Below are 12,500 nucleotides of genomic sequence, written 5' to 3'. Positions count from 1 at the left end.
ATAGTAACTGAACTAGACTTACTCCGATCTTCCTATCTGGAATCGAAAATTTCAGATTTCCGTGAATTTCGACATAAAAGATCGGGCTAACACACAAATCCTGCCACACCCCAGATGCCTTCTGTTGTTGTTGTTGGTGTTACCCCCAAAACTTAGCTCAGGGTTTGTTTAACAGCGTGACAGTGTGATGTACGTGTGTCAACTGTGCAGCTGTTACCTGTAGAGGAGGCGTCATTAATTGGATTGAAAATATGTATGGATTAGGCTGTTACCGTGATGCTGTGACCCCCCCCCAAAATTAGAAGAAAAAACCTATTTTTAAAAGTGTATCATGTCTATCGCTTATGCAGGGTAGACTGATAGGGTTATTTATTTAGATGTTTTAAATTGTACATTGTCATATTTATATAATGTATCATATTTATGGGCCTTCAGCCCAAAATCTAAGAGAATGGATGGAATATCAGAATGATCTTTGCACTGATTATTGCCTAGGTATTTGTATTGGTTATTGTGTAATATAAGTTAATGTTTGCTATAATATTGGCTACAGTTGGCAATATACGATTAATTAGACACCACGCCCATCTCGGGGGAAGACTGAGGTATAAAGAATCGAGCGATTCCACTCTGTGTAGTCTGCTCTGCTGGGTAGCACCTGCAGCATGCTGTTTGAGGTCAGACACCCCTCCATTGGCGACCGAAAAAGCTCGATGGCAAACTGTACAGTTTGCTGTGTATTCATCGCCAGGGAAAGGGCTGACCCACTGATCATTCAGCCCAATATCTCGACAGCTTCTTACGTTTCACAGGGGGACTTGAGACCTCATTGAAATTATAAGGAAAAGAAAAATAAAGCGACTGAGGGTGCTACTTTTAATTGCAAGCTACAAGTCGACCGCCGAGTTACACTAAATGGAAACGATGACGCTGACGTGCAATCTAACACAGCACGCAAAGCTTGTTGGTCTGCAGCTCGCCACTGAAATTAAACTTCCCCACTCCGCTTGAATAACGGGTTTGATTTTACTTGATGTAATGTTATTCTCAGCACTTTGAAGACCTAGTGTATATACGAAACGGCGTGTACGAAAATACGGGACAAATCGCGTCCCTTATTGATTCAATACGGGGTGCAGCATTTTATTTTCCAATAATAATAATAATAAGTTTATTTAGAGCCCAATATCACTATTTATAGCCTCAAAGAGCTTCACATGTCTATAACAAAGTCAAATCAAAATTATATTATGCATAAGTTTGAGAAAATAGATAAGTCTTTAGTCTCGTTTTAAAGGTATTGAGAGAGTTTGCCTCTCTAACTTCTGTAGGTAAACCATTCCAGAGGAAGGGAGAGCGGTAGGAAAAGGCTTGGTTGCCAGTGGACTTCTTGTTAAGTCTTGGAATGACTAATAGTGCAGAATCTTGAGAGCGCAGGGTACGAGGTGGGTTATAGGGTGTAATTAAGTCAGACAGGTAGGAAGGCGCAAGCCCATGTAAAATTGTAGGCTATATGTTAATAAGAAGACCTTAAAATCTGCCCTTGCATGAATTGGGAGCCAATGAAGGGAAGCCAGGACAGGGGTTATGTGATCAAACTTCTTCGTTTGGGTCAGAATTCTAGCAGCAGCATTCTGGACCAGCTGAAGACTATTGGTACTAGAGGCAGGCAGGCCAGAGTAAAGAACATTGCAGTAATCGAGGTGAGATGTGACGAACAATGGTTTCTGCATCAGCCATACTTAGAAAGTTAATATAAAATATTAACAATATTTTATGAATATTAATTTAATATTGTATTAACAATACAGGACGATCGCATATTATAAGGGACGGTTGGCAACCCTACCTCAGTGATGAGTGGTTAACAACAATACCATGTCATAGTCTCATCATTTAGTAACATTATATAAATATTTACCAGTGACACGTAAACATGAAATAAACCTTTCGTGGAGATTCAAACACATATATCATATTGTACAGAATGTATGTGCGTATAGTATATCCTATAGTACAGTATGTATATACATATAGTTTTCAGGTTTCCAAGTCCAGAAAATCATTTTTAGGGTATCCAGTTACAACGAAAGCATCCTTATATGATGTGGTTTTACAAAAACAACAATACTACAACAACAACAACAACAACTACTACTACTACTGCTGCTACTACTACTACTACTACTACTACTACTACTACTACTACTACTACTACTATTAGTATTATTATTAAGAAGAAGAAGAAGAGGAAGAAGAGTAATAATTTTATATTAACAATGTTTATTGCCCTTTTGCCCTTAAGTTAGTTTGTGTTAGAAATAAGTCACACTTTCCCATTAGAAGTAAAGGCTTTGCATTTTAGCTGATGTTAGTTAGCCTTAGTTCTTAGAACACAATTCCATGTTTCACTAACTGACTTACAATGACTTATAAATGAATGTATTACGCCCTTCAGCGATCTGACCGGTAAAGCAACATACACACATGGAATAAGTGACGCTCTGTTTATTTTATGATTCCATGAGAAATATATGTTTATTTCATCCTAATGAGTTACCCTTAACATGACATTCTGCATTCCAGAATTAGAAACACTCCACCATTAACCGGGGGCTGTTGATGTACAGAATATAAGACTGTATTAAAATCATCCTAATCAGTGCCTGTCTATATGAAGTCATTCACTGTACTAATCAAGGCAATGTGATAACCATAACTAGAATAGAATGGATTTATCAAGCCAGAAAAATCAAACATTAACTAACCTAAATAATATATGATATGGTTAACCCCAAAGGTCAGTCCTTATGGCTGCCAAAAATGTATAATGAAATGCAAAAGCATTACTAGTCCACCACTATCACCAAATAGGACTGAGTGGTTAGCGAAAATCAAAGAGAGAAGGGGTGGGTGGGTGCAGGCATGTTTGTGAGTGTGTGTGTGTGTTTTCTGCCAGTGGCTATTTGCATCACACTACGGCAAAAAAACATATTTACTTGGTGTCTGGATTGACTTCAGTGTCCAGATCTCACAAAATCTTTGCTGATTTCTTTTTGGACCAAAAAAACCTTCCAGGTAGTACTTCTCCCTTTTTTTCATCAACCTACCTGTGTTAACAAACAACAGGGAGCTTCCTTGATGTCTTTTGAAATGATAATAACCTTGGTCCCTGAAGTTATTCTACTGCCATCTGCACACTCTGCATGAACACAAGTGTGAGTGTGAATGACTCTAAGGCTCTGTATCCTGTCCTCTTCCTCACTGTTTACGGATGGCTGTTCGTGATGAAGCTCTGGATATTACCTGAGGCCTCAAAGGCTTTCTGAATGCCAGTGTTTCTCAGTGGCTCTGCTCACACATGTACCGTCATGTCATTGTATTATAAAAGGGTTGGTTGGATGACTTGCCAGAAAATTACTCAAATTTAAGCAGAGGTGAACTAAAGGTCATTTACTGGCCAAGTAAAACACACACACACACACACACACACACAGATAAACACACCACATGTGGTGTATAACAAGTCATAGAGTGCTCTGTGGTAAAAAGAGCTGTCAGATGAGGAAAGAGTGATAATGATCCTGATGGAGAATAGAGAAATCTCCTCTGTATTAACTACAGTGCAGAATGAACAGGCAGGTTTTACATCAGTGATAAGAAATTGACAGTGACTACCTGTCCTTAAAACAGCAGAAACACTGCCCCCACTCAGTTACAGACCTCCTGAGCTGATGAAAAAAAGAGAGTTCTCTCTTTACTGGTAGATAAGAATAGCCCTCAATCTTGATAGTACGTAACAGTTAAAAAGAGTTTAATTCTAAAATGAAAACTTAATTCTAATTGGGGGGATCTCCACCATTACGTATAAATCTACCCAACATAGGTGGTGTAATGCTTATTGGACATGCATGTATTTTTACAAGAGAATTTCCTTGACACTACTATCTACTTTAGAGTGCTTGAAAACCCAGTTCATACCTGAATAGGAAATAGGTTATAATCTAGAATAGTCTATATACAGAGACTTATTCATATTACCCATAACCCTTTAAGTAAAGAACAAACAAACAAACAAACATACAGATCAGCCTCAGGATGCCTTAAGGACAGTCCGTACAATACTGTCCATCAGACCTCTTTCAGCGAGCAGGGGCGCTAATTGTCACATTCCTTTAATGGCTAGCGTGGAAGAGCCTGCTAACTGCTTAAGAAATGCAGCTGAATGAGACAGCCAGCGGGCTCTGTGCTGCATTTTCTGCTCCACTTTCTCCCTTCCCACCAACGTAGACAGGAACTGGACAGGAACTGTACAAGCCCAAAGCAGCATATGCTTTATGTAACTCGGAACTTGTCCTTACCGTAGGCTGACAGAACACCAATAGTTAGCATATCTGAGGCCCAGCATTAGCATCACGCCTGTGTCACTATGTCAACAGATCACTGTGCTATATCTTACACCCTGGTTTAGTTCTGTTTCATAAATTATTCAACCAAGTGAACCACAAAGAAAGCGAGAGAGCTATGGATTATGGGGAGTTTAACAGAGCAATGAGGCTACACATAATCTGGGCAATGTCGTCAAATTTTTTGCACATATGGTTTGCAATGATTTTTTTTTTTTTTTGAAGAATTTTGTGCAGTCCTTGAATGATTACACATTTTAATTATTAGATACACAGAGGTAGTCATTAAATCCATTATATTATCACAAACAAAAGACTGACGCACTGAGAAACTGAAGTATTTCCTTTTGAGGGTATTTACTTTGAAGCCCCCCCCCCCCCCTTTTTTTTCCGTACAATGCTTACTTGTATAAATGCAATGACATATTACAACATTTTCACAACATTTTTATACTTTCTACAGACAACTTTCTACTTTCTGGAATTTCCTTAAGGCATTGCGGGCATTTCAGCGAAAGATATTTTTCTTCATAAATGATACAAGAATTGATAAAACTGAGATATATATATACAGCAACCATATCTCAAATTAACATTGCACAGTTTACACTCTCACAAAACGTGCGACATTATTGTGATACAATTCCACAAGTACACTAGCTTTGGGACTTGGTCATGAAATTGAAATACCAAAATTGACACAAAAAAGTTCATTTTAGTTGAAAAAATTCAAGTATTTGGTGAGAAATAGGAATCCAGAGCCAGAGTGCATTTCACAAGATAAATTGAAGATATAGAACTCTATGGGTTTGTGCAAAATGTTGGAGTTAACCATAAACTGTCACTGAAAGGCCCAAAATCTGCCATGGCCTCACAGCTTAGTCAACATTAGTTTCCAGAATATATAAAATCTGTGTGAAGCATAAAAATTATTTACATGAAGGTTTTAGGTAAAGGAATACACACGGGGAAATTACTTTAAAGCTTAGACAACATGTCATTTCTTTCAATGATTAAGAAAAGCAATTTTAATTTGAACTAGACTATTTACACAGCGTAAGGGTAGAGGTGTGTTCTGTGTGTTGTATGTTGTATGTCAACTTTGATCAGTGTATGTTTTCCTCTAAAACTGTTTCAAAATAGACCATAAGCAACAGAGGCAGCTGAGATGTTGCTGGAAATAAAACCAATGTGAATGTTAGATCATCCATCAAAGTTAAAGGAAACAAATATCATAATACATCTCACTGTGATGAAAATTTATCCTAAACGACCAATTATTAATCCCTATGTACTATCAGTCTAAAAAAATATGTCCCATTTTGTTTTCTGACAGCTCTGTTATAAAGAAAATAATACAAGTTTGTAGAAAATCCCAATGTCCCAAATGTAAATCAAGAGAGCAAACCAGTTTCGTCAAATGTGCCCAATAGTTCAGCATGTCTGACATTTTTCACATAGGGGAAGAGTTTGGATGGTAACTGTTTGAGGATCATTGTTTCAAATCATTGGTCGGTTTCTAACCCATCATGCTTATCCTCTGCCTTTTGAAACTATTTTTGCTGTAATTCACATTATCAGAATATAAGAACCACTGGCTTTGAGAGGCTAACCCCAGGGAGGAATGTATGCATAGCCATGAGTTTCAAAATGACACTACAAAATACATCCATACTGTTATGCAACTTATCCAACTGAATAATCTCTCCTTTTTTCTCTTCTCTTTAGAATGGCCACAACTCAGTGTGATACACGTGGGGCGGGAGCAAGGCTGTTCCCTGCAGATCTGGAGCCAGATTACTACTGTGATTAATAAACAGATTTCAGCTTTAGCACTGGGGAAAAGAACACTTGGTGTGATTTGCCCACACACTGACCTGAAGGGGACACCAACATTAGAGACGCCATGTAGATTTCGCTTGCACGAAACCGGCACTGCGCCCCACCCCACCTCACCCCCCAGCCTCAGGGACCTCACAGCTTAATGCTGGTGCTGATTAAGGGCAGTACAAATGGATTTGAACTGTGAACTGAGGATTAGGCCATTTCGAACGTACCTCTCCGTACCCACATGCATCTCTTCACAGTGGGTGAGAAATAGAGAGATATAAAAAGAAATGGATTGCCCCAAACAGATTTCTGTATTAGCATACAGTAATAGGAATGATACGTCTCTCAGAAAAAAAGAGAGCTAGATTGATTTAAAAAGAGGGGATGGCCCTGTGAACTGTTGTTACATGTCCTCATGGAGTGGGAGTCTTCAATAAAGACAGAATACATTAAATCAGACAGGCAATCCATATAAAGCTTTTGTTGGTGAATGCATTTCCTGTGTGTGTGTGTGTGTGTGTGTGTGGACGCATGCACGCGCGTTTGTGTGCGTGTGTGTGTTTATATCTGCATGTGTCCATTCCATTCTATTCCTGCAAAAATGACTGGAACAATATTTGAATTTTCAAAACATTTCCCCCCCATTGTTATTCCTAAAACAGGTCATATGAGTTTTTAGGGACTAATTTGTGTGAAGGTTTTTCCTTTTGTGAGGACACAGAGAAATATATTTCATTTCATGACTTCTGGAGAGCTTGCCAAAAAGAATAGAACAATCGTTGATATGTGAACATACAATGTTAAAGGTAGAAACAAGGAAAAGCAAATGTAAAAATGAACGTATTTACAACTATACAATTAAATCCTACGAAAAAAAAATATATAGTGCATGTGTGTCAGTCAGTTTGTCATATTCTTACACTTACACACACATGCACTCACACACATGTATTTATACATCTGTTTTTGTTTTTCCTCAAAATTTTATTTGTAGATGCTGAAAATAGCAAAAATATACATACAGGAGATAAATTAATCCTTGGTCTGTGATACAAAACGTATCAGAATTCACACGGATGTCAGAATGGTCTTGCTCCGATAGAGAGAGGGCTCACTTTCAGCATTGCCTGTTGGAATGAGAACAGAGGAACGCACCACCTCAGAATCAGACGGCCGTTGTCTGCTTGATGCTGTGAAAACTGATACGAGTAGGCGATGTGGGGATAGACATGGCCCGTGCTACCCGCACTCTCAGGGCGTGGTTATCCTGCCAGCGATGCCACCTTTTCCTCGCTGCCGAGCGTACCTGAAAAAAGTAGCAGTCTTCTTTCAGAATGTGTTCAGCATTGCAGTTAACACTGAGCAAATACTTATAGTATGAGGAGAACTTTTCAGTTTCCAGTGCAAGTCAGACAGATATGTGTGGTCCTGTGTGCTGAGGTCTTTTCTGAACCATTATTGTTGAGTGGTGCACTTTTGTGAGGAAAAAGGTGAAAGTTGCTCATATTAAAACCCTACAAATAGAATATGTGCCATGGGCTTTTGTCCCCTCCCACAGTCTCCCTGAGAGCTTCATCCATCTTATGATGGTTTCAAGACACGAACGAGTTCTGAGGGATACAAACTTGGCCATTATTAGCAGGGACAATATAAGACTGAGTAGTTACACAAACCATTACAGCAGTCAGCCAATGTGAGGGACACAGAGTTACCAAAGAGCAATCGCCTCCTAATTTTATTATTCCAGGGTATCAGGAATCCCAATATCACGAACATCCAGTAGGCTATTTGTAGGGGGATGGGGGGGGGGGGGGGGGGGGGGGGGTGCCACCCCCCTTGTTAGCAAAATGACCAAAATGTATCCCCGTTGTCATCCCCTATATACTCTATAAAGTAGTGTCAGTGGGCCATCTCCCCTGTTAAAAAATAACAAATCACCTACTGGGAATATTAGTAGTATCAGCAGAAAGCATGCAGGTCTGCTCTGGTCATCAGGAAAAAGGATGCCACTTCAGCCTATATTTAAGATCCTGTTGTGAACTATGGAATCTCTCATGACAGAAATGTTTCAGGTGTAGCATCATTCTGTTTCTGCACACTTAAAAAGACCATCTTAGTTACACTGCCTATGAGGGCCTGCAGGCCCCACGGCCACATTCCAGCCAAACAATGTGCATTTAAACACAAATGCAAGCAGCATAAAATTGGATTAGTTAAACTAATCAGAAATAAAGTTTACATTCTTATCAACGGAGCCCCCAGATTTTGATGTGGTATCAAATCTTTCAGATTGCCCATGTGCACTGGACTGCCTTTTCATTGTGAGAGAAAAGACGGCTGAATGTCTATGATTGCGGTCTCATGATCAGAATCTGCACTGACATCTGAGTCATTTTGCTACATGCTATAAATCCTTAAAAGACATTCCTGTTCCAGCCAGCGTATGCAATTCACATAAGGCTAGACATGAGACCAAAAAGATAATCAGATAAATGATGACAAGACCATCCCATTTGGATGCATACTGCAATTTTGCTTGGGGTTATAACAAGATAAAAACGTGTTCCGTGAACCCTTCCCCACGCAGACCCCCCCCCCCTCTTCCCACCCAACACAGACAGGACAGACAGGCAATCAGCGTTTGCTGCCAAACAATGAATCATAGCCAATATAGGAATCCGTTTTTGCTGGCTTGCCCTAAATCACCCTGTTCTCATACTTTTTATGGGAAAATTCAATCAGTCTTCTGAGAATGCATATATGCCTGGGGTTGTTTTGTTGGATTTTTTTTTTTTTTTTCCATTTCAGGCTGACACTTTGCTTACATGGGCTTATGTGTTCACTGGAGGTGATGGGACAGTAGATGCTGCGCACAAGTGATGGGAAATGTTGGGGATATTGGCTTGGCAGATGTTGGGAATATGGGTTGCAGATATTGGGGAGACTGAACGGTGGATGTTTCAGGGACATGGGATGGACGATGTTGGAGATACTGGGCTGGTAGATGTTGGGGACATTGAGGGGAAGAGATATTGGGTGGAAGATGTTGGGAAGGTAGGAGGGTAGATGCTGCGGACATGTGCAAACATGTTTAGCTAATTCTAAAAGACATATTTAGAGGTCATTATTTGAAATGGGCAAAGAGCACCTCAACAGTAACGAGCAAACAAACAAACAGAATAAAGCATTATGTTTAAAACACAACTCCTGATAACCAGTTTGAAGAGCTCTGAATCTTAAAACATAGAAAAGCTTTATTCCAATACCAATAATAACTATCAGCTTTTCTGGGATAACATACAGGACAGGGAGATAATCAGACAAGTTTTGCCACCATTGACCTTAAAGTACGATAGTTATTAATGAGTCCGAGTTAATGAGCCCGAGTCATTAATGTGGTTTCTAGTCTAAAATGGTGTTTCCAATCCTCTTTTGTTGATAGATGTAATATACATTCTGTTGGTTTCTTTGTTGTTGGACCAACTGAATGTTTTTTTTTTTCCCTCAGGAATCATTATTACAGTTGCAGAGGCATGGCTTACTGGACACTAAAGATTTGCTAAAATCTTTATAAATATTAACTGACTACATTATGTTTGAGATTATGAGTAATGTCCAAGCATAATGTCCTTAAGATACAAAGCAAAAGCCTTGGTGGAAAAAGCCACTGCATATCATATGAAAATATGTTAGCCAGAGATAATCCCAGCCCATTTCTGCCAAGACTTAAAAGACTTAATGGAGACCATCGCACAGTAGGAAAGATTCTTACACAATGCCTCATTGTATTGTAATGAAATGGATGTTATTCGTCTCTTCTTTTTGAGGTGAACGTGGTTAGTCCAGTCCACCCTTACTGCTCAGAAAAATGCAGTGTCGTCAGCAGAGTGTTATCGCAGAGAGAACGAGCGGACAATTTTCTAATTTAGCTGTCAAACGAACAAGTCACTGTTGCTAATGAGAACTAAAACTTGGCATGAGGTTGTTCAGCCAATCAGTGAGGTGTCAGAAAATGACCCCTGATTTTTGTGGGCTACTACATGTTTGCATGTGTGTGTGTGTGTGTGTGTGTGTGTGTGTGTGCACGTGTGGTTATTTTGAACAGCCTCTGTTTAATAATGTGTTTCCTTTGCCAGAGATGGGAAAGAGGTGACAGGGTTTAATGTGCCCTGAGAGTCCTGTTGGGTGGTTTTTTTTTTTTTCGTTTTGTTTTAAATCAATGTTACTGTCACCAAGCTCTGCTCATGCATGAAATGACTCAGTGTGTTGACTCACCTCTCCATTTAGAAAGCAGTAAAATACTGACACAAAGAAACCCTGCAAAAAAAAGAAAGAAAAAGAGCCAAGTGTCACATACTATAGTGCAGCTTTAATCACTACATACACACCACATTACAGCTGGTATTTATATACTGCCCATGGAAAAAACAATGGAAAAAGACAGGTAACTTCAAGGGTATTGTATTTATTGATATAAGTGATCCTGTAATCTAAACTGCTGCCTTTGCACGATGATTTGTTTCCTTGTCAATTTTAACTAGGCTCTGCCTTTGCCATTGCAGTCTGTACAATGTGCACAAAGAAATGGTTTGTCTGGCTGGTTTGTTCACTGCCGCTTTTACACAGCACACCTCATCAGACATATGTCTGAAGTGTCCTCTTGAACAAGCATAGATGGCAAACAAAGCATTCATATGTAGGCCTGAGAGATTGTTAGAATGGTGCCTGTTAGAGACACACAAGACAAATATAGCCTAAGTCTAAGAGAATTATAAAAACAAAACAAAAAAAAAACAAAAACAAAAAAAAGATCATGATTACTGTAAATTTCCAGGGCATAACTGTGAAATAGACTAATCTACTGTTTCCCTGGGAATTGTACATGGTTAATTACAGTGGTATTTACACTGCATTGCTTACAGTTTTACCACCCTGTAGCAAAATTAGATCAGTTATGCAAAATTAATCTCAAATGACAGCTGAAAATGTATGTCACAAGGACAACTTCACAGCGCCCTAAGATTAACACCAAAATAACCTTAGCTCTGTAGTCTTAGCCTGTTTTAATCTAAATATTCAACTTTAGCCTATATTAAATAAAGAAATAAATAAATGACAATAATAATACAGAAAAAACTGGGGGGGGGGGAGCAAGTGTACTTAACATCAAAAGGTTTAATGCAATCCATACAAGATGCTTTTTTTAAAAATATTTTGTCTTTTTTGCAGAATTTTTCCAGTATTGGTACATCACCTGTGTTTCATAATGGAGCTTTGGGTATATCTGTGATATGTGGGAATACTTGGAAAACACAAGGAATTTATTGAATTGCTCTAACGCAACTGATATATAGCAAGCATGAAGAAAACATACCAGTTAATCAGCAGATACACACCAAGCATCAAATGTAACCGAGACACGGCAAGCAACAAAATCATATCACACATTCAGCGGATACATGGCAAGCTAGAAACTGTTCAGGATCTTCAGGGATGTTGTAGCATAGCTCAGGATGTGAACTGTGCGCTGGAGGGTCTGTCAGAAGGCTTGGTTTCAGCCTTTTTTTCCCCCCACACTCAAAGACAGAGACAAAGATGGGGGGGGACATAAGAGGAGGGCCATGAATAATTGGTAGATGTTGTTATTGAGGTGCCGGTTCTGGTCCTGTCTGAGGAGGGAGGAAGTGCAGTGAGACATCAAAAGTTGTATGGAAAAAATAGCTTTTGGGGTGGAGGAAAAACAAAACTATCGTCTGTTTGAAGCAGTGCTTAAATATTCATGGAGCATGGTCACAAGCTTAGGTGCTTAAAACAATGAATCTAACAGTCTTTGGTTGCGCTGTGCTTTGAGGAGGTGTACTGTCAATATAATGGTAGGTCTGATGATTGCAGCTGGGACTTCCAGTGCTACCTCCATGTGTATTTGCTTTCACAACAACATTAACTATTTACTGTAGCCTGAAAAAATCCTTACTTTACAAACTGTAACTCTATAGATCAGGGCTATTCAATTAGTTCAATCACTAGAGAGTCCAGGCTAAAAAAACTCATCCCTTTCATTTACATTTATTCATTTTGCAGACACTTTCATCCAAGGCAGCTTCCAATACAGGCAGAGAACAGAACCAAACATCCACTAAGTTCATTTACAAAATACTAAAAGAATAAATAAGACACTTTTAGTATTTTCAGTTACCTTTGTCTCTGTAAGGGGTTAAAATCGGCGTGTTTTTGAATTCCAAAATAATTTTGTACTCACAATCT

At 39.0% G+C, this 12,500-nt stretch overlaps 1 protein-coding gene across 1 annotated transcript in view; it reads right to left on the bottom strand.

Annotated features, from left to right (window-relative positions):
• Positions 1 to 7,401: 7,401 nt before the first annotated feature.
• The window catches only part of crhr2 (corticotropin releasing hormone receptor 2), a 49,352-nt gene continuing 44,253 nt past the window's right edge, over positions 7,402 to 12,500 (bottom strand). The window contains exons 11-12 of the mRNA XM_030773877.1: positions 10,512 to 10,553; positions 7,402 to 7,542 (exon numbers count right to left, since the gene is read on the bottom strand). Coding sequence (XP_030629737.1) covers positions 7,402 to 7,542; positions 10,512 to 10,553 — 183 coding nt within the window. The remainder of the gene's footprint in view (positions 7,543 to 10,511; positions 10,554 to 12,500) is intronic.

Source organism: Chanos chanos, chromosome 5, assembly GCF_902362185.1.
Source record: "Chanos chanos chromosome 5, fChaCha1.1, whole genome shotgun sequence".
NCBI lineage: Eukaryota > Metazoa > Chordata > Actinopteri > Gonorynchiformes > Chanidae > Chanos > Chanos chanos.
This window is presented reverse-complemented; position numbering and strand designations above follow the sequence as displayed.